The sequence below is a fragment of the Anomaloglossus baeobatrachus genome, chromosome 4 (genome assembly GCF_048569485.1).
Source record: "Anomaloglossus baeobatrachus isolate aAnoBae1 chromosome 4, aAnoBae1.hap1, whole genome shotgun sequence".
Taxonomy (NCBI): domain Eukaryota; kingdom Metazoa; phylum Chordata; class Amphibia; order Anura; family Aromobatidae; genus Anomaloglossus; species Anomaloglossus baeobatrachus.
The window spans coordinates 178146989-178172499 of NC_134356.1; the positions used below are offsets into that span (position 1 = coordinate 178146989).

The 25511-nt window shown below is 43.5% G+C and overlaps 1 protein-coding gene across 2 annotated transcripts in view; it reads right to left on the reverse strand.

Annotated features, from left to right (window-relative positions):
• The window catches only part of ARHGAP26 (Rho GTPase activating protein 26), a 577725-nt gene that overhangs the window by 93296 nt on the left and 458918 nt on the right, over positions 1-25511 (reverse strand). For both annotated transcript variants that reach the window (XM_075344594.1, XM_075344593.1), the window contains exon 21: positions 6951-6986. In XM_075344594.1, the coding sequence (XP_075200709.1) occupies positions 6951-6986 (36 nt within the window). The remainder of the gene's footprint in view (positions 1-6950; positions 6987-25511) is intronic.

Sequence of the window (25511 nt, forward strand, 5' to 3'; positions counted from 1 at the left end):
TTGTTGAACTTTACAATGAAAATGTAGAAGCAACATTTCTATGAAAACAGTATTCCATGATCAGAAAGTGCGGAAAAAGAATTAAAAAGAAAAGGTTTCAGCAATATATCCATCTGCACACTTATAAAACTGTTTCTTTTCTCATACAGGCCTTTTATGTCCATTCTAAATGTAAAAAATACATGAAAACCAGGCAGATCTTATAAATGAATATGCCCATTTGCTCAGTTTCTAACAGGAATGCACGTTTATCTGCCTGCTTTAAATGGAACCGACAAATGGAAAAGATAAATGGACATGTGAACAGAGTCTTAAATGGACCCTGTCACCTACAGGGCGATCAGATATGGTTCGGTCCAATGGGGGTGGCTATTTTCAGGACCGCCATCTCCGGTATACTTGCTGTTCTTAGGTCTGGCGCCTACTCTCTTTCGTCCTTACTGCGTGTGGATGACACGCCCTACGTCATCTACAAAAGCCGGCATTGTGCTCCTGCGTACGTGCACTTTGATCTACCCTGCTGAAGGCAGACCAAATTACTGTAACGTACAGGCATGGGGAAAGGTTAAAAACCGCCTGCGCCTTACAGCAGATGAAAGTGCGCCTGCGCAGGAGCCCAATGCCGGCCTGTGTGGATTGGTACTAATTTGGGGTACATAGGACTTTTAGTCACTTTTTATTTCATGGATGGGTGAACAAAAAAATACAAAACTCCAAAACACAAGATTTATGATTTTTTTTTAATATTTTGACAGTGACATTCACAGTTTTTTAGTTCGCTACAATTACAGTGACATCTAATGTATAAAGTTTTTCTTGTGCAAAAGTTATAAAGCACAAAAACCGCTTTAGAAAATAGTTTTCTGTCAAGTTCTGAGAGTCATACCTTTTTCATTTTCCTGTTAACACACGAGTGTGTATTCTGTGCATAACAAGACGTACATTTGATTGGCTTTATTTTGGGATACATAAGAGTTTTTAATCACTTTTTACTTTATATTTTTTTGTGAGACAAAGTTAACCAAAATAGCTGGTATTTGTTTTTATATTCTATTAGGGAATAAATATTAAAATTATTGTCGAGATCCCATATATGTCTTGTTTTTACAGTGACTAAAAAAAAATAAAAAATAGATAAAAAAAAACAAAACTAAATGAAATTGACTTTTTTTTTTCCTTCTCTTGTCTTTCTCTATTATTTTTAAACCCTTAAAAACATTTTTTTTTATAATACATATTAATCCCACAAAGGGAGTTGAACATACGATCCATGATCGCGTAGGGGATATACTCAGCTACTTATATTAAACTGAAATTTTACCTATTAGGTCTCATTTAGACATCTGTTATATCTCTTGGATGCAAAAAAAAAAAAAGGTCCAATATTCATAATTTTTTTTTTTTTTAATGAGAGTTTCATCACTATTTGGTCAGTGCCACCTTTTACCATTAGAGTTTCACCAGTTCTTCTGGTATCTAAAGAAAAACCTATGGGAGTATCTCAAGCTTCTCCCATCGGAGAAAATACCCCACATTAAATAATACTCCCAAATCCTGGGATAGAGCCAAGTATCTTTTAGTTTATTAATGGCATGAATAATATTAGGATGGCTCCATCTGTTGGCCAGAACATAAAAAAATGTGTTTCCCTCTTCTTAAATGTTGTAATGATGCTAAAATATTGAAAGCAACAAAACACACCAGGCTATGTGCAGACTTTCCCTGAATGCAAATGCTAAGAAAACTGTTAAAAGAAGTCACATAAGATGCAAAATGTGCAAAGTAGTGTCGTGTTAATTTCTAGCAGTGGCTTTCCGATGCTTTTTCAGGCGGATTCCAGGCAGAATCCACCTAGAAAAGACATTGTGTGGCCATAACATTACTGTATATTATGGATTTTTCGATATGAAATTCCAGCTTGAATTTATTTTCCTGATTATACTGTATTAGAGGGAACCTCTTCAATGTATTAAGGTAAAATATTAAGAAAAAAAATAAAATAACACATTATAAAAAAACTGCAAGTGTAAATTCATTTTAAAAGTTGATTTCAGACAGGCCATTTTTCTAGATGAATGCAGCAAATTGTTGCTGCACATAGGTAGTACAGCTCAAATTTGATAACAGGTTACTGATAATAATGAACTATATTTAAAGTGAATATGTGGGCAAGTTTTTGCTACCTCATCTGAGACCGGCATAATGTAGGCAAAGAGATCCTGAATTCAATGATGCATCACTGAGATTACTTAATGTAGCCATTCTGACACAATCAGAATTTTTAGATTTAGCCATGTAACAGAGCTGAGAGAGCTGTCCCTGCCCACACCAGGCCCTCTATAGAGATTGTACACTGACTGTGAGGTGTCAATCAGACGGGCAGGAGGGGGGGGGTGTAGTGTGACGGACTACCATGTAGTCAAGAGAGCAATGAGAAGACCTGTTGCTTAAACAAACATAGAAAATAAACAGCAGATCGGAACCTTGACAAGACAGGCCTCCCCGAATTCTGTGTGTTAATTCTTTCAGCATTCTGTCTTCAGCATACACAGCAAAAACCTGCTGACAGATTCCCTTTAAGGCTTACTTCACAAGTCAGTGTTTAAAAATGTATGTGAAAAAATGGTACCGTGTCATCTGTATTTTGGATTAGTGTGCCATCAAGTGTTTTGGATCAGTGTGCCATCCGTGTGTTTGTTTTTACCATCAAGTGTTTTGGATCAGTGTGCCATCAAGTGTTTTGGATCAAGGTGTCATCCACGTGTCCGTTTTTGCCATCAGTGTTTTTCATGGATGGATAAAGAAAGAAAAACGTGACATAGCTTTTTCTATAATTTTTAATGTTAAAAATGTAAAACACACGGATGACACGTGGATGCCATCTGCGTGCGGTACGTATTTTTCACTGACCCATAGACTAGTATTGGTCCTTGTGATCCATACAGCTGGAAAAAAAACCAGACATGTCTCTGTGTGTTTTAAACGGATACATGGTCTGTGTAAGAACGTTAACATGAAAAGAGCACAAAAGCATATGATGGGTATGTGTAGTATCTGTGAAAAAAATGGATACTCTACATACTGAAAACTTGGCTATGTGAAGAAGGCCTTACTTAGTGAAAATATAGTAGCAAATTAACTATTGAAAAGGTGCCATAATTTTGTCTCAAATTCATGAATCATGAGTATTTTGATATGATATGCAAAAAAAAAAAAAGGTTTGCGCAAGCATCCAATATATACAAACCTTACCCCAAATCTATAGCAAAGGAGTTCAAGAAAACATAGGTATATAAGCAAAATGGAGGACAAAGAAGAGCAAAGTAAGGCCGGGGCCACACGGGGGCTAATGCGATCCTAGCATGACATTCGGCTCACACTAGCAGCACAGCAGAAGCCGAGTGTCACGTGAGTGTCCCTGCGACTGAGGTCCGATCATGTGATCGGACTTCAGCTGCGGGGGGTGGGCTGGCTCTAAGGAGGGGCGGACCAGTGCTCAGGAGGGGTGGGCCGGCACTGCGGAGGGGAGGGATTTATCTCCCTCTCTCCTCCGTAGCTGGCTATTGCGATTCTCGCACTACACTCGCGGTACACCGGTCTACCGTGAGTGCAGTGCGATCTTTCTCTCGCCCCATAGACTTGAATGGGTGCGAGAGAAAGAGTCTCGCATTACAGTCGCAGCATGCTGCGATTGTTTTCTCGGTCCGAATAGGGCTGAGAAAATAATCGCTCATGGGTGCTGACACATAGGTTAACATTGATCCGAGTGGAATGCGATGTTTTATCACACTCTACTCGGTCCGATTTTCATGCCGTGTGTCTTAGGCCTTACAGGGGTTCTCAACCTGGGGGAAAAAGGTGAATCTGTTCAGCACTATTGTCATCTTCATACAGATTGCATTGAGCTAGGCGGACATGTGATGTAGGATTCTGCTAATGTGTGGTGGTGAACGCAGTGACCAGAGCATAAACCACAGTCTTGGCAGCCTGTCTCCAGCTGTCAAGAACAATGCACAAGACTAACTGGAATTCGGCTTCAGAGTGACTTCCTAAAATGCCAGCACATAATCACAGACTCCTAAATTGTTTCAGATAAATCTTTGATATCAGTGTAATTGTACCTTCCAATTCACACCATTTCATTCTAGATTCTGCTAGTGCAACTAAATAATCTTCATCATGGTGTGTAACTATTGGAGCATGGCCTCTGCTAAATGTTACCAGAGTTTCCCACTGGTAAATACATTTATTCAGTTTCCCACAGAGATCAAACACCATGTTTAAACTCTCCAAATCACCTTCATATAATTCTAATTGTTCAGACAGTAAGCCCTTAAGTATGAGATTTGGCATTGGAAAAATCACTGGGTCACGCTAGTGTATGAAGCCACTGAAGAACCCGCTAGCCAACATGGTTATGAAAGTAAAAAAAAAAATCCACATCTACTGATATTAGGGGAATATGGAAGAAAAACGAAGACGCATGTCACCAGATCAAAGTGTCCAGTGGGAATAAAAGAAGAACAAAAACTGGACACTTTGACTTGATGATGGGTCCTTTTTAAAGGGAACATGGCCGCAGTAAGTGGGTGTATTATTCCAGCCAGGTATGTTTGACTCTGAAATCCTGCGGCGTTTGAGAGAAAAATATATAGTTTAATAGCCGCCGGGAGAGAGCCGAGCTGTAGAATAGCCAGATATGCGGGTCACCAGCAGCTTCTCCTTCTCGCCTCAACCAGCTACTCTAGGGATCCACAAGTGTTCTTCATCTTCTTTTGTTGATAATGTCATATCCATTACTCATGTGACCACTGTAGCCAATCACTGGCCTCAGAAATCTTGTACCGTATATGGAGCATGGTCGTACTAAATGTCTTTGTGAGGAATTTTATATATAGGACACAGGGCATAAGCTTAGAACCAAAATGGACTCCCAAGGACACCCAATAAAAGAAAAGATTTATCTGGAAAAACATTTGTATACATCAACACAGCATCTCACATAAAACATTTTGGTTTTAAAAGAAACTTGAAATCTCAGAAACAAGAATATCTGAACAGGCAAACTGATGACAGCCTTCACGATATTTAACATGCATTAACGTATCCAGGTATCTTAGGGTTTTTTACCTTTTCCTTTAGTCTTTGATCACATCTGATCTGTTTTATGACCAAACAAAGGGTATCCATTATTAAGCCATTGCATTACTTATCCAAAAGGACAAAGGGGTCCTTACTGGGTATTATGGGTGTCTGTTTAGCCTTAAGCGGCTTTACACGCTGCGACATCGCTAGCCATTGCTAGCGATGCCGAGCGCGATAGCACCCAACCCCATAGTACGGCCAATATGTGGTGATCGCTGCCGTAGCGAACATTATCGCTACGACAGCGTCACACGCACATACCTGCTCTGCGACGTCGCTGTGACCGGCGAACCGCCTCCTTTCTAAGGGGGCGGTTCGTTCAGCGTCACAGCGACGTCACAGTAGCGTCACTGAACCGCCGCCCAATAGAAAAGGAGGGGAGGAGATGAGCGGCCGGAACATGCCGCCCACCTCCTTCCTTCCTCCTTTTACGGTGGAGGCAGGTAAAGAGATGTTTGTCGTTCCAGCGGCGTCACACACAGCGATGTGTGCTGCCGCAGGAACGACAAACTACATCGTTACTGCAGCAGCAACGATATTTGGAAAGGAAGCCCCATGTCACCGATGAGCGATTTTGAATGTTTTTGCGACGATTTAAAATCGCTCATAGGTGTCACACACAATGACATCGCTAAAGCGGCCGAATGTGCGTCACAAATTCCGTGACCCCAACGACATCGCTTTAGCGATCTCGTAGCGTGTAAAGCCACCTTTAGTGTGATGCCCTGGTAAAACCAGGTAGTCACAGAAAGAGTTAATCCTCCTTGGCAGCTACACAATCCCCACACAGATGTACAGCAGCCAATCAGGCCCTACTCACCCCTTCCCAAGGAAAAGGGAGGGGGCGAGGGGAATTAAGGAAGTGACAGAGCAGAATTTAGTTCAGTTGTGCTGTAGTCAGTGGAAAGCTGACAGGGGAGGCTTGCAGCTCCCCGGAGAAATTGGTAGCCGGGGTTGGAGCCATGGACTACCGAACTAGGTGGCTGTGAGGGCCACAGGCGACGGAGATCCGGCAGCAGGGAATCTGAGGCGACCGGGACAGGGTTGTAGCCCGCCGGTGCCGGGAGAGGGACCCAATCCGGAGGCCGTTCAAACGGACTAGTCCAGACAAGAGAGAGACAGACAGAGAGTGTGGAAGGAAGGGCCCCTGGCTGTACATCTGGGTGTGGGACCCGAAGACACCCGCCAACGGTGACCAGCCATTTGGCAAGTTGGTTTACAAAGGACTCTGTGTTTTCTGATCACACACATCAGCCTAGCTTCATCCAACACCAAGACAACCAAACTATGAATTTCCTGCTCCCTGCTATCCCTGCCACCACCACAATTCCCAATAGGGCCCCGGGACTACAACTCCCCTACCCATGGAGGGGATCCCACCTTGCTGTCCCACACCATCAGTCCCGGGCACGGTCCCCAGAGGCAGCGGCGGTGCCACCATCACCGCAAGCCACGAGAGGCGTCCCAGACAATCCTCCTTTACATATTCCCCTTTTGTTGTGGAGCCTGGGATCACAGACCGGGTGACGCCACCGTGATACCTCTAGAAGCGACCCCATTGACCCGGCTCTAAGTACCCCATATCCCTGGGCAACACATTAGCTTTTAAGAAGGGAAGAAAGTTCTGAATGCTAACGGACCTGGTAATATTCAATGTGGCACTCTGTTTCCATTTGGACAATGGATGCAATGGATCCTAATAAAGAACAGACAAGCAGAATGTCTGCATGGAAATGTGAACAGAGCCTTAGTTAAGTAAGCGATCCACAGAACATTATTTCATTAACCTGGCTTTCCTCACTTACCTTGATAAAACGCCAGGTATATTTTTGGGGTTCAATCTGAAAAAGACACAAAAAGTAGAATATTACACAATATGTCCTCCTCTATAAAACATATAATGATCAATGAAGATGATAAAGCAATGCAAGGCTTTGTCTTTCCTGTAGAATCACAAGGATAAAAATTATTTGTTATAGCTAGCATATAAAAGAAAGGCCAAACATGCCCACGATATAAATAACTGAGCAGCTCACGACTATAGCAGAAGTGCCACCCTTTATCTCACAAATTGTGATCATTTTTCAATCTTCCACTACACATGGGATTATGGTATTTAGGGTTTGGCAGGCATTTTACAGAAGAAAATTACCGTTCTTTTAGTTGACAGTAAACGCTGTTTCCCGACATATTTATTTCCTTGTCAGCACACAGCTGTTTCATTAGGATATTAAACAATGAATAGGCCGTTGCAATTACACCATTTCTCAGATTCTCAGGATAAAAGGGGTTTTATCTTACAAATGCACAATTACTTGCTGGCATGGAAGGGTCCTGAGCAATGGAGAAGTCATCAAGACTGAATGCTGGACTCTATGATATTGCTTTATAGGATTCCAAAGCCTTCTGTCACAAGGAGTTTTGCACAAAACTCACAGACAGTCATGGCGACATCAAGCTCTGTTCACATGCAGGGTCTGACACTCCATCCGATGGTTTCTCTGAAGTTTCTGATCAACTCAGGCAGATCGAGGCATCGACCTGCTGTCCGCTCATTCATAAACAGGCTAGCAAGAGTTAACCTCTGCTGGCCTGCTTATTAGGTTTCTTTGATCACATGTTGTAAGAAAGCACTTCTGCTCCACTCATTTTTAGACTGGAGGAAATCTTCTACATACGTCAATTATAGTTTATGCTGTGTTGGTCTATGAGCTGTGCTGTCCCAGATTTGCTGGAGAGGGTAGTCTGTACTTGGTGTTGTTGTGGAGTTTACGTGTCATCTTGTTGTTTCCACCTTGCTCTTGCTTTCCTCCTAATCTTTTACTGTCTTATACCTCTGTGTATATGTGCTGTGTAACAGAGAGTTATGGTTCCCCTGTTAGTTTATTTCTGTGGGTTAAATCACTCTCCTGTCCTGAACCCCCCTGTGGGAGGAGGTGGGGGTAAAAGATCAGGGATAGGAAGGAGACTCAGACATCCCCACCATTAATGGTATCTCTGAGAATAGGGATAGCATTGGGCCCCCTAGCCTGAGTGTCAGCTTAGGAGCCCAGGTTTTCCGCTATCCCCATAGTGACATCTACTAGATGTTTTACACTTTTTTAGGTTTGGCCATAAATGGACATATATTATCATTATGATATTTAAGTATACTCAAGAAAAAAAAAAGGGAAAGGGGAGGAAAATAATATTTCTAAGCAAACTTTTCACTCTCTTCAGAAAGATCCAAATGAAAAAAAATGTGTAAACTTATCCATATAAAAGATGTCACATGTCTGGATGCATTTGCTGAATTATTACAATGAAAAAGTGGAACTTTAATTTTTTTTGTGGCGAAAAACAGAAGTATCCAGATATCTTTGTCAAATGTAAGTCAAATAGACAGAAGTTTGCTATATGCTATTGGAAACTTGTGGGAATGTTATAGTACGCAGTTTGGTTTTTACACTTTTCTGTTACTGATATACAGTACTTTTGTTACAGGTATACCTTGCATACATTAGATATTGTGAACAGAATCTCCCTGCGGCAGCAGCATTGTGATATCATATTGCAAATAATGACAAAAGTAATATGAATGAAAATACAAGCTATTTGACAGTCTATATTTTCCAGGACGCCACATGACAGCACAGTAGGAGTTGCTCCTTTGACCTTTACAGGGACAGGAAAACGCAAGAGGTTAAAAGCCCCTCCCCATCCCCCTTTCCTCAGTGTTTTTCCTGTCCCTGTACAGGACGGACGCAAGTCTTACCGTCGGAGGTACGGGGTCCAGGCGGATCGGGGGGGCTTGCTCTCTCCTTCCTGCTGGTCAAGCAGCCCCTGGCCGACACTTCTGATGCAGAGGTCCCTCAGCCGGCCGGTGGAGCGAGATCTCCCGGTAATGAGCCGCTTCCCTCAGGTGAGGGCTCTCGGCAGCCCGCTGTTTGCTGCCGGCCATGGGGCATTTCCGGGTCTGCGCAGGCCTTGCGTTCCAGCGTGACACACACGCGGACGCATGCGCAGTGCAGCGTTCACCGCAGTTCCGGGAACATGGCGGTGGCCTGGGAAGCAGCAGGTGTTCCAGGACGGAGCACGGAAAGGCGGGAATGGACCCTGACGTCGCACATCCAGGTAATAAAACCGGGGAACCGGGGGACGGCTCAGTAGTCTCTGTATTTCAACTTGTCATGGAGGAGGATGATCGATCAGATGCTGGAGCCCCTGCAGAGTCCCAGGGTCATGTGAGTGCAGGTGTACCTGGGTCGGACCAGGGTTACTAAGGGTGGTCACTGATTCAGTCTCCCCCTTCCTTTTAGGATTCTTCCACACGCACCAGCACTATTCTTAGGAAAGCCCAGAGGAAAGCTGTCAGGGCTAAAAAGTGTGCGGTCTGCCATGCACAGCTGTCAGAATCTTGTACAAAACAGTTATGTGATCCTTGTATAGCAGAATTGGTCTCCACTGAGCAAAATTCCCTGCTGACGGACATGAGAGCTATGATACGAGAAGAAGTACAGTCGGTCATTGCTAGTACATCATCCCAACAGGAATGTCGTGGCCCGCCTCACAAAAGACACCGACAAGACATAGAATTCTCTTCAGAAGAGGGAGAGATTTCTTATGACTCTGATTCTCAGTTAGATGAGGAGACGGCAGGTCCGGCTCCAGAGGAGGGCCGTCGGTATCTCTTTTCATCCTGTGATACAGATGAACTGCTCCGAGCTGTCAGAAAGACAATGATGGTGGAGGAGCAGGAGAAACCGAGGTCTGTTCAGGATGAAATGTTCGGTGGACTCAGGTCTCAACGCAATAGAGTGTTCCCTGTCAATTCTCATGTCAGAGCAATGATAATGGAGGAATGGCAGGAGTCTGAGAAAAAATTATTAATTCCCAGGGAATTTAGGGCTCGCCTCCCATTTGAGCCGAATGATATTAAGGACTGGGAAGATGTACCTAAAATCAATGTTCCGGTGGCTAAGGTAGCTAGAAAGACTGCTATCCCATTTGAGGATTCATCCGGGTTGAAAGACCCAATGGACAGAAAGGCAGACGGCCTTCTAAAAAAGGCATGGGAAGCTGCAGCCACCACTATCAAAACTAACATTGCGGCTACGTCCGTGGCCCGGTCCATGTCCAGGTGGTTAGATGACCTAGAATCCCTGGTGGCAGATAGGGCTTCCAGGAAGACTGTTCAGGAGTCTATATTCCTCCTGAAACTTGCCACAGGATTTATGGCAGATGCTTCAGCAGAAACAATTAGATTTTCGGCTAGAAATGAAGCATTAACGAATTCAGCCCGCAGGGCCATATGGTTAAAAACGTGGTCAGGGGACTGCGCCTCTAAAAACAAATTGTGTGCTATCCCTTTTTCAGGTGTGAGAGTATTTGGTCCCGCTCTTGACGAGATCCTGGAAAAAGCATCTGATAAGAAAGGGGGATTCCCCGAGGAAAGGTATCGTCGGGGTCCTCCTACCCGTCGGTTTCGTCCCTTTAGAAATCCTGACTACAAAAGTAGGGGTAAAACGGGTAGGTGGAGTTATTTTAAAGGAGGAAAAGAGAGGAATACCTCCTTTGACAATAGAAAGCACCAAAATCGGTCCTGACGCCAGGGTGGGCGGACGTCTGGTGGAGTTTCAAGAGGCATGGGCACGTATCACGCCCAACCCTTGGGTTCTCCAAGTGGTATCAGGAGGTCTCATGATAGAATTCTCTCGGGTGCCCCCCGACAGATTTCTTCTCACTCAAATTCGCTCTCCAGACTCGTCCTACCAGCTCTGGTCCGAGATCCAGAATCTGTTGCGTACCCGAGCAATACGTCTGGTCCCTCGTCGGGAACGCTTCAGGGGCCACTATTCCAGTCTATTTACCATACTAAAACCATCGGGAGATGTACGCACGATTATCAATCTCAAGCCCCTAAACCGGTTTGTTCGTTACAAAAAATTCCGTATGGAATCCATCAGATCTGCTATCCCACTCATCGGTCAGCATTCGGTGATGGCCACAATAGATTTGTCAAGCGCATATTATCACATAGCTATACACCCCGCCAGTCAAAAATTCCTGAGATTTGCTTTGGAAAAACAGGGCGTAATCTATCACTACCAGTTCCGGTGTCTTCCCTTCGGCCTGTCATCCGCTCCCCGAACCTTCACAAAAGTTATGGCAGAGGTAGTGGCCCACCTCAGAACGCTGGGGGTCACCATTGTTCCATACCTGGACGATCTCCTTCTCATTGCAGCCAACCCAAGAGAATTGTCCCACCGGGTGGAGCTCGCTCTATTCCACCTCCGGATTCTGGGGTGGATGGTGAACATTCACAAATCAAATCTACTGGCAGAAACCAGGAAAATTTTCCTAGGCATACTTCTGGACTCAGACGCAAGAATGTCATTCTTACCGACCATGAAGATAAAATCACTTCAAAGCAGGATACGGGCCTTCCTAGCCCAAAAGGCATGCACTGTCCGGGAAGCTATGCGGGTGTTGGGTCTGATGACGTCCTGTATCCCATGTGTACGGTGGAGCCAGTTCCATTCAAGACCGCTACAGCAGCTGATTCTGTCCAAACCAGTGGGTCGCCACTGCTCGCTGACCAGCCGAACCGCCTTGAACCGCAAGATCATTCTTCCAGTACGGCTCCGCAGCATTCTGCAATGGTGGACAAACAAAGAACATTTATCAGTGGGGGTTCATTGGGACTACTCGCCATCAGTTACGCTCATTACCGACGCCAGCCAGACAGGTTGGGGGGCACACATGGGCAAGGTGTCTTTCCAGGGGACATGGCCACACTGGTTGATGACCTGCTCTTCCAACTACAGGGAGTTGAATGCAGTCTGGCAGGCCCTCAGCAGCAAACAGCACTTGTTCCTGCATCAATATGTACGTGTCCTCTCGGACAATGTAACGACGGTCGCGTTCCTCAGACACCAGGGAGGCCCGAGACACTACAAGTTACAAGCATTGGCGCACCTCATCTTCCGCTGGGCCGAAACCTCTGTTCTGTCCATTTCAGCTGTCCACCTGAAGGGATCCGACAATTGTCGGGCGGATTATTTCAGCAGGCACCGGATCGACCCCGCAGGTTGGTGTCTCAACAACACAGTGTTCCAGTCGCTGATTGCCCGGTGGGGGACTCCTCATTGGGATCTGTTTGCATCCAGGGCCAACTCGAAGTGCAAGAACTTCTTCTCTCTCAATCCCAACGACCGCCCTGCAGCAGTGGACGCGCTGTCTCAACCTTGGGTCATGGACCTGGCATATGCCTTTCCTCCTCTTCCATTGATTTCCAGAGTCCTTCAGAAGATAAGACAGGACAGGGCCACAGTCATCCTCATTGTTCCATTTTGGCCACGACGGAGCTGGTTCTCGCTCCTGAACAACATGGCGGTGGACGAGCCCGTTCTCCTTCCCCTGAGGGAGGACCTACTCAGCCAGGGTCCGGTATTCCACGAGAATCTTCACAACCTTCATCTGTCGGCTTGGATCCTGAAGGGTGATTCTTGAGGGATAAGGGCTTATCCGCAGCAGTTATTACTACCCTACAAGCCAGTAGAAAGCCAGCTACCCAGACGATTTATCGGCGGATCTGGGCTCGGTTTTGTTCCTTCCTCGGTGAGGAACCAAGGGACAGTGCCCGTCCGGACATTCCTCGGATCCTTGATTTTCTTCAGGAAGGGTTCCGCCAGGGCCTGAAACCCAGTACAATTAAGGTCCAGATCTCGGCGCTCAGTGTATTCTTCGATACTTCCCTTGCTTCTCATCCTTGGATTGTCCGTTTTGTCAAGGGCCTTCAGAGGTTTCGGCCTACTATTCGATCCACAGTTCCCCCTTGGGATCTGGGTCTGGTTCTTAAGGGACTATGCGAAGGACCATTCGAACCTCTGGATGATATCTCCATTCAACATTTATCCTTTAAAACGGCTTTTTTGGTGGCCATTACCACCGCAAAGAGGATTGGCGAACTGCAAGCTTTATCCATTCGTCCTCCATATCTCCAGGTCCTACCTGACAGAATTATTTTGAAGCTTGATCCAACATTCCGACCGAAGGTGGTGTCTGTGGCTAATCTTGAACAGGAAGTGGTCTTACCGGCGGTGTTTTCTTCCGACCGCACAGATGAATCCCTTCGCTTTCTGGATGTCAGAAGAGCGGTGCTGGCTTATTTGGAGGCTACCCGGAGCTGGCGGATAGATTCAACCCTTTTTGTACAATTTGCGGGTAAGAACCGAGGGAAGACGGTGTCTAAGACAACTCTGTCTCGGTGGGTTAGGTCTACTATTTCTGCTACTTACCAGTCCTCAGGTCGCGAACCCCCCGCTCACATTAGGGCTCACTCCGCCAGAGCTCTGTCTACTTCATGGGCAGAAAGGGTGGGAGTTTCACTCGACCAAATTTGCCGTGCGGCGACGTGGTCTGGTCCCCATACGTTTTGTAAGCACTATCAGCTAGATCTTCTCACTGATCACCAAACGTTGTTCGGTAGGAAGGTTCTACATGCTGTGGTCCCACCCGATTAGGGATTACTTTGGCATTCTCCTACTGTGCTGTCATGTGGCGTCCTGGAAAATAGGAATTACTACTTACCGGTAATGATGTTTCCAGGAGCCAACATGACAGCACTCTTATTTCCCTCCCGTTGATTATGTATCGTGTTGTTGTACGTTCTGCATTAATAAAATGGTGTTATCTCCCATCCTGGTGTGGTACTTAAAAAATCACTGAGGAAAGGGGGATGGGGAGGGGCTTTTAACCTCTTGTGTTTTCCTGTCCCTGTAAAGGTCAAAGGAGCAACTCCTACTGTGCTGTCATGTTGGCTCCTGGAAACATCATTACCGGTAAGTAGTAATTCCTATTTTTTTGTATTGTGCTACTTCAATGCTGCATCTTGAACAATGATTGTAAGGCACGATCTTTTAGGCCATGTTCACATGTTGAGTATTTGCTCAGTTTTTATCTCAGTATTTGTAGCCAAAACCAGGAGTGGGTGATAAATACAGAAGTGGTGCCGTGTTTCTATTATACTTTTCTCGGATTGCTCCACTCCTGGTTTTGGCTACAAATACGAAGGTAAAAACTTACCAAATACTCAATGTGTGCACATGGCCTTTGGCTTAGTTTCATGATAAACCTGCATCATCTTGGGGCAATACATGTTTATGCACCTTTGCATTTCTGACTTCTTATGATCCAAGAGCTATAATGTGCAGCATTGGCAGAGGTTGTTGTGTTGGATTCTGTGTAGCCCAGTATAATTTGTATAGCTGTGCACACACTTTGGTCTTAGAAACTACTCATTAACAGTTTTAATATTTACTTACGTGTCTGGAGCTATATAGGTATATATATCCAGAGACATAAGTAAATATTACAGTTATGTAATCCTTTTGGTGATATTTCAGCTGCACATTAAGTACACACTCATCCTCCAATGCTTGACAACGTTATCATGCAATAAAGATAAAAACCTACAATCTGAGTCAGTTTCTTTTTCAGCTTTTAGCCCTGCGGTGGGGGACCCCTCAGGACATTACTCTTTTGCACAGTTCATACTTTTCAGGATCTTGACTCTCCAATTAGATCTGACAAAGGTTAGAAAATGCCAGGACAGCTCTCCTTTGGGGTACTTTACACACTGCGACATCGCTAGCGATGTCAAGCACGATAGCAGCCGCCCCCGTCGTATGTGTGACATTTGGTGATCGCTGCCGTAGCGAACATTATCGCTACGGCAGCATCACATCCACATACCTGGTCAGCGACGTCGCTGTGACCGCCGAACAATCCCTCCCTCAAGGGGGAGGTGCGTTCGGCATCATAGCGACGTCACTGCGGCGTCATTAAGTGGTCGGCCAATAGAAGCGGAGGGGCAGAGATGAGCGGGACGTAACATCCCGCCCACCTCTTTCCTTCCGCTTTGCGGTGGACGCAGGTAAGGAGATGTTTGTCGCTCCCGTGGTGTAACACATAGCGATATGTGATGCCGCAGGAACGACGAACAACATCATACCGGTAGCAGCAGCGATATTAAGGAAATGAACGACGTGTCAACAATCACCGTTTTGGAACGATTTTGCGATCGTCGCTCATTAGTGTTACACGGTGCGATGTCGCTACCGGCGCCGGATGTGCGTCACTAACGACGTGACCCCTGACGATATATCGGTAGCAATGTCGCAGCGTGTAAAGTACCCCTTAGAGTTGAAGGTTTCTAGCATAGTCCTCTGAAAAGAATTAGTAAGTGAAGGGGCAAATAGTCGTATTTTAGCATTTGGACCAATGTTAGCCTATGGGGCCGGTCACGTATCAGACTTTTTCCTCAGAACGAGGTGGTCCAAGGAAAAAAAAAAAAAAAAAAATCACAACATGTCCAAGTTTTATCTAATATTTGGATTGTACTCAGCAATCCAAGTCAATGAGCACATGGAAATCATCGGACAGCCGTAGATGATATCAGAGTGCGGTGCCATTTTCTGGCGCTGACTCAATGGAGAAGATGAAGAAAGTTTGTTCTCCATCTCCTCCTCACGGTGTGCTTCGATTCTCTCAGCAATCAATATGGGATCACACTATGTTGAGGCTGATCAAATTCTCAGATCGATTCTGAGAGACTCTATGGCCGTCTGCATCTGCCGTAAACTAAAGGGCTTGTCCTATACCCAACTTTGTAAAAGGAACAAAAAACTTTTCAATAGTTATTAAAACAAATTTAACATTTTTTTGATGTGTACAAATTAACTAAATATTTTTTTTCTGATTTTATCACTTCTTGGTTTCCCTTCATTGCCATGGATGAATCGGCAGCAGGCCAGGAACACATTACAATTTTCTTTTTCCAACAATTCCTAAAACCCAGTGCACAGGCTTCACCCCATGGTCACTGTACTCTGTAGGCTTGTCTCAATATCTATTACAATAGCTAGATAACAGCTAATAGTAGGGATCAGAGAACTGAAGAACTCACGGTTTTCCCTTTAAACGGAATGGTCAAAATGTTTTGAGTTTTATTTTGGTTATCTATTTTAAACAGGTTGCAGAAAAACATTTTTCACACAGTTTAGACACAGTCTTAGACTTACCTTGAAAATATATTAGAAATTAAAGAGGTGGTTCAGCCCAGAAACAAGGTTTCTCTCAAATACCTTGTGACTGTGAGCGACGCTACTGCGATCCGCTTACTCCCTTTGCGAGACCTCGGTGACCTGCGTGGGCTCTGTGACCTCTGATGTCTGGTGAGGTCATGTCAACTGAGGCAGTCCGCAGTGTTCAAGAGTGACTAGGCTGTGGGTGGCATTTCACCGCTCATCACAGCCCAGCATCTCACATGCTCTCTCCTTCACTGCAGAGTGCCGCAAGCAGGAGTGACGCTGTTTCTCAACATAATATCAATATGGCCAGCTAAGAAAACAAGTGAACCACCTCTTTAAAGATTGCCACCAGTACTGTACATTCCGTATCTGTTAGCATACTGGCATTTACATGTTGAGAGAATACAAAACTTAATTTCTGCACATCAGTAGAGAAGCAGAGTATGTGGCGATCTGTCCTAACTACCTGACAATCTGAAAAAGCAGGTTTGTGCAACAAAGGTTCCCGTCTGAATATTGGTGGGACATTGTGCATGCTAAGCTTTTTTCCTAAGCAGCACAGAAGAGAGCCATTTTTATTGGCTGCACATCTCTGTAGAGTATCAACATGCCGATATTATGAATGAGGATCCCAGGTTATGGGAACTCAACTCGAAACTTAATCATATGGAAATGACATGAATTCCAGTGGGCTCCATTCACAATAAGAAAACTTACAGTTGGATCCAGAAGTGTTTAAACAGAAAAGGGTGCTTTACACGCTGCGACATCGCTAACGATATATCGTCGGGGTCACGTAGTTAGTGACGCACATCCGGCGCCGTTCGTGACATCGCAGCGTGACACCAAGGAGCGACAACCAACGACCGCAAAAACGTGAAAAGCCGTTGCTCGTTGACACGTCGCTCCTTTTCCAAATATCGTTGCTGCTGCAGGTACCATGTTAGTTGTTCCTGTGGAAGCACACATCGCTATGTGTGACACCGCAGGAACAACGAACATCTCCTTACCTGCGTCTACCGGCAATGAGGAAGGAAGGAGGTGGGCGGCATGTTCCGGCTGCTCATCTCCGCCCCTCCTCTGCTATTGAACGGCTGCTGTGTGACGTCGCTGTGACACCGCACAAACCGCCCCCTTAGAAAGGAGGCGGATCGCCGGCCAGAGCGACGTCGGAAGGAAGGTAAGTCTGTGTGATGGGTGTTAGCGATGTTGTGCGCCACGGGCAGCGATTTGCCCGTGACGCACAACCGACGGGGGTAGGTACTCTCACTAGCGATATCGGTACCGATATCGCTTGTAAAGTACCCTTACGACTATTTCCAGAATTTTGCCTCTGTACATGGGTATTGTGGATTTGAAATAAAGCCATAAATATTATGATTTCAGGGCAGACTTCCAGATTTAACTCCAGGATTATTACTAAAACACTCCATCAAATGTTTAGGAATTTCAGCCATTTCTATGAAGTTTCCCCATGGTCAAAGATTGAAAAATAATTGAAAAAAGTAACAAAGTTTGACATATAATTATTTTTAATTCATTTGAAAAAAATGCCTTGCAGCAATGACTCTCCAAAGGGAGCTGCTTTGTCATGTTTTGATTGCAGTTGTCTTTAGGTGGTACTACTTTTGAGGGGCTTCCAATTTTGTATTCAGTAATTAAAGTATGCTTAGACACATAAGGCATGTGGTCTGACTGTCCACCAGCCTCCAGATACAGAAGAACACTGCACAAGGGAAAGGCTCCTTTTCAATTGGCGGAGGCTGATACGTCAGGTCGTTCAGCTCCTGAGCCCCCTCCACACATGCAGACCCATACACAGGAGGTTAATTCATAATAGAAGGGTTCATACTTTTTATGTAAACACAAAAAAAGAAAAATGGAGTGGAATGCACACAGATCAAAAAGTCATGTGTAAAGAAAAATAATATCAATGAAAAATTATCACACAAAAATCAAGCCCTCATATTTCTTTGTTGGTTTCCATTAGAATCCTTTTTTGGGGAGTTTAGACAGAAATTATGATGCAAGTGTTCAGAGTAGAGCACAGGATAAATGTAAACCTAGTCTCAAAAGTCATCGGAAAATGTTATGTATCACAAAATGGTACCAATAAAAACTTTAACTCAAGCTGCAAAAAGACAACCCCCCACCCCAAAGCACGCCATGAGTCAGCAAAAAGATAGGAGGTTTCCACATTACTGGTAGAGCAAAGGCGTAGAAAAAGCATGATTGCTTCCAAAAACTAATTAAGCAAAATCAGTGCCCTAAATGTTAAGTAGCCCCCCTCATTTATGAGCTCTGCAGTTAATCCACATAATATACAGGGAGCCGGTCTCCAGAAACACAAGCTTGGTACAAAGGCATAGCGACAATTTTCACTCTGCAACATCAACTGTGTGCTTACCTCTGGAAAACACCTGAAAGGGGGGTGGGTGGGGAGGCACAAAATAGTCACTACATCTGTAGATGGGTTAAATTAGTGTTGTACTTTCCAAAATTGGGTTTTGTTTTTTTTAACTCCTTGATGTCATAAAACTTAGTGAGACAACTGTGTACTCAAAGTGTCAAAAAGCTTACTATAACCCTAGAAGGCTGTAGTGTCCAAAATGGGATCACTTGTGGCTGGGACTTAAGGTTTTCACACCTTAGGGTCTCTGTACATGCAACATGGAATCTGCAGTTTATTCCAGGCAAATTTGTGCTCCAAAATACAAATAGCACCCTCACTTCTGAACCTTGCCATGTGCCCAAACAGTAATTTTTGACCACAGATAATTGTAGAGAAACACATTATGTTTATTTTTCTTTTCTAGCAACCACTTTGAAAATGAACATTTTGTGGCTAAAAAAACCAAAACATTTTAGTGGAAACATTTTTGTAATTTTTTTTATTCAATTCATTCCACATTGCGTTAGTTTCTGTTCAACATCTGAAATTGTAACAAACTTTGATTTCAATACTTTAAGGGATATGGTTTGTATAATGGTATCAGTTTGGAAACTTTTCTAATACCATTTTTATTAAAAAAAAAAAAACAACAGGGTGTTATATTATTTTTTTCCTCCAAAAGATGCACTAGGGATTATTTTCAGGGGAAGTCTTATGTTTTCCCATGAACAACAATCCACATGTATTCTGGAACAAAAATATCAACATTTATTATTCAAATCTAATCATGTCATCACATTCTGGAACATCAACATTTTGTGCTAATCCTATTACTACTTCAGATGCACATTTTCTTATCTGATCTGCTATTCTCCTGGTGCAGAACCCGTCCTAGAGTGGTGAGCATATACCATATTTACAAAGGTGTAAATTACCTGCTTAAAATGTATTATTATCTGTGTACTGCAAAGTTTACCCCAGCACAAAAAAAAAGCATACACCCCCTAATAGAATCACACTTACCAGAAACACTTACCCCAAACAATTTGAGTTTCTAAGTGAATGGACTCTCATATACAAATCTGCATCACCGTCAGGTCCCCCTCCGTTCTACAGTGAAAGGCTCCTCCTTATGACTGGAAGCAGCATCACTCGTGTGGAGTGATACTGGTACCCAAACTGTGAGAACTGCAATGATATGTTGCTAGAATAGCAAGGGACCTGACAGCAACGAACTGTAAATATTTTTTTATTTTTGGTGGGGAGGGTATCTGCTTTCTTTTGGTAGTATCTGCAGTCTTTGATAAAAAAAAAAGTTCCGCTACATTCCTTAACTTATTTAGCAGCTTGGACACTTCCTTATGGAACCTCACCCAGGGCTTATTTTTGGAGTAGGGCTTATATTTTAAGCATAGTCAAAAAAAGCCTCAATAATACTAGTAAGGCTTATTTTCAGGGTAGGTCTTTTTTCAGGTAAAAAAAGATGCCAAAAACCCACTTCAATGGATCCTAAAATAAACGTTTTTAAAATTTCCTTGAAAAAAAAAATTTAAATTTACTGCTAAAATTTTATGCCTTTTAACATCCTAAAAAAATAAATGGACATTTGAAAAATGAAGCTGACGTAAAGTAGACATATGGTAAATGTTATTTACTATATTATTTTGTGTGGTATGACTATCTGGCTTATTAGTATAAAAATTGAATTTGAAAATTGTTGGTTTTTTAACTTTTCATCAACATTTTGGATATTTTCAAATTGACAAATTTACTTTTAACAAAGAACAATGTGTCACGAAAAAATATTCTCAAAATAACTGAAATATGGAGAAGCATTCCAGAGTTATCACGTCATAAATAGATATATCAAGATTGAAAAATGGGGCTTAAGGCCCTGTCACACACAGAGATAAATCTGCGGCAGATCTGTGGTTGCAGTGAAATTGTGGACAATCAGTGCCAGGTTTGTGGCTGTGTACAAATGGAACAATATATCCATGATTTCACTGCAACCACAGATCTGCCAAAGATTTATCTCTGTGTGTGACGGGGCCTTTAGTCATGTGAACATGACTATCACTGAAAGGTTAATGACAGACAACACAAGGCCACCAAAACAAGAATAGAACTAAAACACTATATAATTATAGGTGAAGGGTCCATATATCTGACATCTCTAACAATCTAAGAACCTAAAACACATTTTTTTTTTAAAGAACACCGTCAAATGAAAATGAAGAAGGGATTATTATTATCAAGGATATGGTTATATTGATGTGCATTGGTAGCATTTAAGCCTTTTGCCACATAAGACAACACCAATGCTAAAAAACAAAACAGAAAAAAACCCCAAAACACATCGTAAATGAAAAGTATTTACAGATTTTGTATTCTTGTTATGCCATGTAATATTGATAGTTATGTGTATGTTTTGCTATGTAATCTGAAGACAATATGCTGAGGGGTTAAAACACAGAATTCAATTATGGGTCTGTCATCAAGCTGCCTGCTGTTGTTTACTTGCAATGATTTTTTAGTACCAGGACCTTATACAGTGCCTACAAGTAGTATTCAACCCCCTGCAGATTTAGCAGATTTACACATTCGGAATTAACTTGGCATTGTGACATTTGGACTGTAGATCAGCCTGGAAGTGTGAAATGCACTGCAGCAAAAAAGAAAGTTATTTCTTTTTTTTTTTTTTAAATTGTGAAAAGTTTATTCAGAGGGCCATTTATTATTCAACCCCTCAAACTACCAGAATTCTGTTTGGTTACCCTAAAGTATTAAGAAGTATTTCAGGCACAAAGAACAATGAGCTTCACATGTTTGGATTAATTATCTCTTTTTCCAGCCTTTTCTGACTAATTAAGACCCTCCCCAAACTTGTGAACAGCACTCATACTTGGTCAACATGGGAAAGACAAAAGAGCATTCCAAGGCCATCAGAGGCAAGATCGTGGAGGGTCACAAGGCTGGCAAGGGGTACAAAACCCTTTCCAAGGAGTTGGGCCTACCTGTCTCCACTGTTGGGAGCATCATCCGGAAGTGGAAGGCTTATGGAACTACTGTTAGCCTTCCACGGCCTGGACAGCCTTTGAAGTTTCCACCCGTGCCGAGGTCAGGCTTGTCCGAAGAGTCAAGGCTAACCCAAGGAAAACAAGGAAGGAGCTCCAGGAAGATCTCATGGCAGTGGGGACATTGGTTTCAGTCAATACCATAAATAACGTACTCCACCGCAATGGTCTCCGTTCCAGACGAGCCCGTAAGGTACCTTTACTTTCAAAGCGTCATGTCAAGGCTTGGCTACAGTTTGCTCATGATCACTTGGAGGACTCTGAGACAGACTGGTTCAAGGTTCTCTGGTCTGATGAGACCAAGATCGAGATCTTTGGTGCCAACCACACACGTGACGTTTGGAGACTGGATGGCACTGCATACGACCCCAAGAATACCATCCCTACAGTCAAGCATGGTGGTGGCAGCATCATGCTGTGGGGCTGTTTCTCAGCCAAGGGGCCCTGCCATCTGGTCCGCATCCATGGGAAGATGGATAGCACGGCCAACCTGGAGATTTTGGCCAAGAACCTCCGCTCCTCCATCAAGGATCTTAAGATGGGTCGTCATTTCATCTTCCAACAAGACAACGACCCAAAGCACACAGCCAAGAAAACCAAGGCCTGGTTCAAGAGGGAAAAAATCAAGGTGTTGCAGTGGCCTAGTCAGTCTCCTGACCTTAACCCAATTGAAAACTTGTGGAAGGAGCTCAAGATTAAAGTCCACATGAGACACCCAAAGAACCTAGATAACTTGGAGAAGATCTGCATGGAGGAGTGGGCCAAGATAACTCCAGAGACCTGTGCCGGCCTGATCAGGTCTTATAAAAGACGATTATTAGCTGTAATTGCAAACAAGGGTTATTCCACAAAATATTAAACCTAGGGGTTGAATAATAATTGACCCACACTTTTATGTTGAAAATTTATTAAAATTTAACTGAGCAACATAACTTGTTGGTTTGTAAGATTTATGCATCTGTTAATAAATCCTGCTCTTGTTTGAAGTTTGCAGGCTCTAACTTATTTGCATCTTATCAAACCTGCTAAATCTGCAGGGGGTTGAAGACTACTTGTAGGCACTGTAATTGCTTGCACTACATTGCCTTGTGCCTGGTAGTCTGATAAGCAGATCACTGTATATAGACAATGTACACAGAGATCCTGGTGTGGGCGGGGTTAGTTTTCTCAGTTCTGTCACATGATAAATCTAAAAATTCTGACTGCGTTAGAACTGCTGCAACCAGTAAACTAAGTGATACATCGTTGGATTCAGAGTCTTTTTAACTACATTATGCTGGTCTCAGATGCGATAGCAAAAACCTGCTGACAGATTCCCTTTAACTGCTGCAAAGTGATATAAACTTTTCTGTGAGCGAATCTCAAGAAATATCACTAGTTGGTAGCAGGATGCTGCAGTAATCACGGATCACAGCTAGAAAGACAGGACGTGACACTGACCAATGTACTGGGAGCATAGTTTGCTAGAGCCGGAGGAGTAGAACGACAAAGTCCAGGTATGATATCTAACACACAAGGCATTATGCTATTATGGAGCAAGCAGGTCAATATCTGTGGGGAAATCTATAGGGAACAGACAGACACTAAAGAGTAGAGCAATTAGGCAGAGTTCAAAAACAGAATGAGGTCAACCACAGGAAAGTAAAGGAATTAATTATTTGATCCCTTGCTGATTTTGTAAGTTTTCCCACTGAGAAAGACATGGACAGTCTATAATTTTAAGGGTAGGTTAATCTTAACAGTGAGATAGAAAATCAAAAATAAAATCCAGAAAATCACATTGTATAAATTATAAAAATGTATTTACATTTTGCAGAGTGAAATAAGTATTTGATCCCTTTGGCAAACTAGACTTAATACTTGGTGACAAAACCCTTGTTGGCAAGCATAGCAGTCAGACTTTTTTTGTAGTTGATTATTGAGGTTTGCGCACATGTGAGGAGGAATTTTGTTCCACTCCTCTTTGCACATCATCCCTAAATCATTAAGATTTTGAGGCTGTTGCTTGGCAACTCGGAGCTTCAGCTCCTCCATACGTTTTCTATGGGATTAAGGTCTGTAAACTGGCTAGGCCATTCCATGACCTTAATGTACTTCTTTTAGAGTCACTCCTTTGTTATCTTGGCTGTATGTTTTGGGTCACTGTTGGCATGGAAGATCCAGCCATGGCCCATTTTTAATGTCTGGTGGAGGGAAGGAGGTTGTCACTCAGGATTTTACTGTACGTGGCTCCATCCATTGTCCCATTGATGTGGTGAAGTAGTCCTGTGCCCTTAGCAAAGAAACATTCCCAAAACACAAGGTTTCCACCTCCATGCTTGACAGTGGGGACAGTGTTCTTTGGGTCATAGGCAGGATGTCTCTTCCTCCAAATATGGCGTGTTGAGTTAATGCCAAAGAGCTAAATTTTTGTCTCATCTGACCCCAGCACCTTTTCAAAATCATCCAGGTGTTCATTGGCAAACTTCAGAATGGCCAGCTGCACATGCGCCTTCTTGAGCAGTGGGACTTTGCAGGCACTGCAGGATTTAAGCCATTACGGTGTAATGTGTTACCAATGATTTTCTTGGTGACAGTGGTCCCAGCTGCCTTCAGATCAGTAACAAGTTCCCCCCGTGTAGTTTTAGGCTGATCTCTCACCTTCCTCATGATCCTGGATACCCCACGAGATGAGATTTTGCATGGTGCCCGTGATAGATGTGAATTGACACTCATTTTGTATTTCTTCCATTTTCTTACTATTGCACCAAGAGTTGTTACCTTCTCACCTAGCGTCTTACATATGATTTTGTAGTCCATTCCAGCCTTATGCAGGTCTATGATATTGTCCCTGACATCCTTAGAAAGCGCTTTGGTCTTGCCCATGTTGTAGAGGTTAGAGTCTGATTAATTCAGTCTGTGGACAGGAGTCTTTTATACAGGTGACAATTTAAGACAGCTGTCATTAACGCAGATAACAAGTTGATTAGGAGTGTCTAAGGCTATGTGCCCACGGGCGCTCGTACCTGCGGATGTATCCGCAGGTACGAGCGCATGTTTCTCGCAGCTAACCGCCGGCGTTCGCAGCTATTTTTAGCTGCGAGATTACAGCGGAATAGCAGCGGGAAACATATGGACATTCATGCGGCTTACCTGCGGACGTCCCAGCCTCTATCTGCATAGCGGAGGGCCGGGATTTCCGCAGGTAATTCCGCATGAATAATTGACATGCAATTACGTGCGGCTGCGGGACATCCGCAACATGTTCTGCAGCCGCACTTTCCGCAGCGTGGACACAGCACTCCCCATGTCCCATAGGATAACATGGGGAGTGTCTGTGCATGCTAAAACCTGCGGATTTATCTGGAAAATCCAGAAAAATCTGCAGGTTTTCCGTGGCAAAATCCGCAGAAACAAGCTTCTGTGGGCACATAGCCTAAGTGTCTGTAGGAGCCAGAACTCTTAATGGATGGATAAAATACTTATTAATCCCTGTAAAATGCAAATACATTTTTATGATTTAATCAATGTGCTTTTCTGGCTTTTATTTTAATTTTTTTTATCTCTTACTGTTAAAATGATCATACCCTTAAACTGTTAGGCTGTTCATGTCTTTCTCAGTGAGTAAACTTACAAAATCAGCAAGGGATCAAATACTTATTTCCTTCACTGTACATAAATACACGTGGTTAGAGGACGAAATTAACTTCTTGAGTGTCAGTTCAGCTTAAAACGTTAAAGAACTTAATGTAAATAACCCCCATGGATAACCACATCACTGCAGTAGGCAATGGAAGGTATACCTGCAAGGCAACTCAGCTTGGCACACGAGTTAACCAATACTAA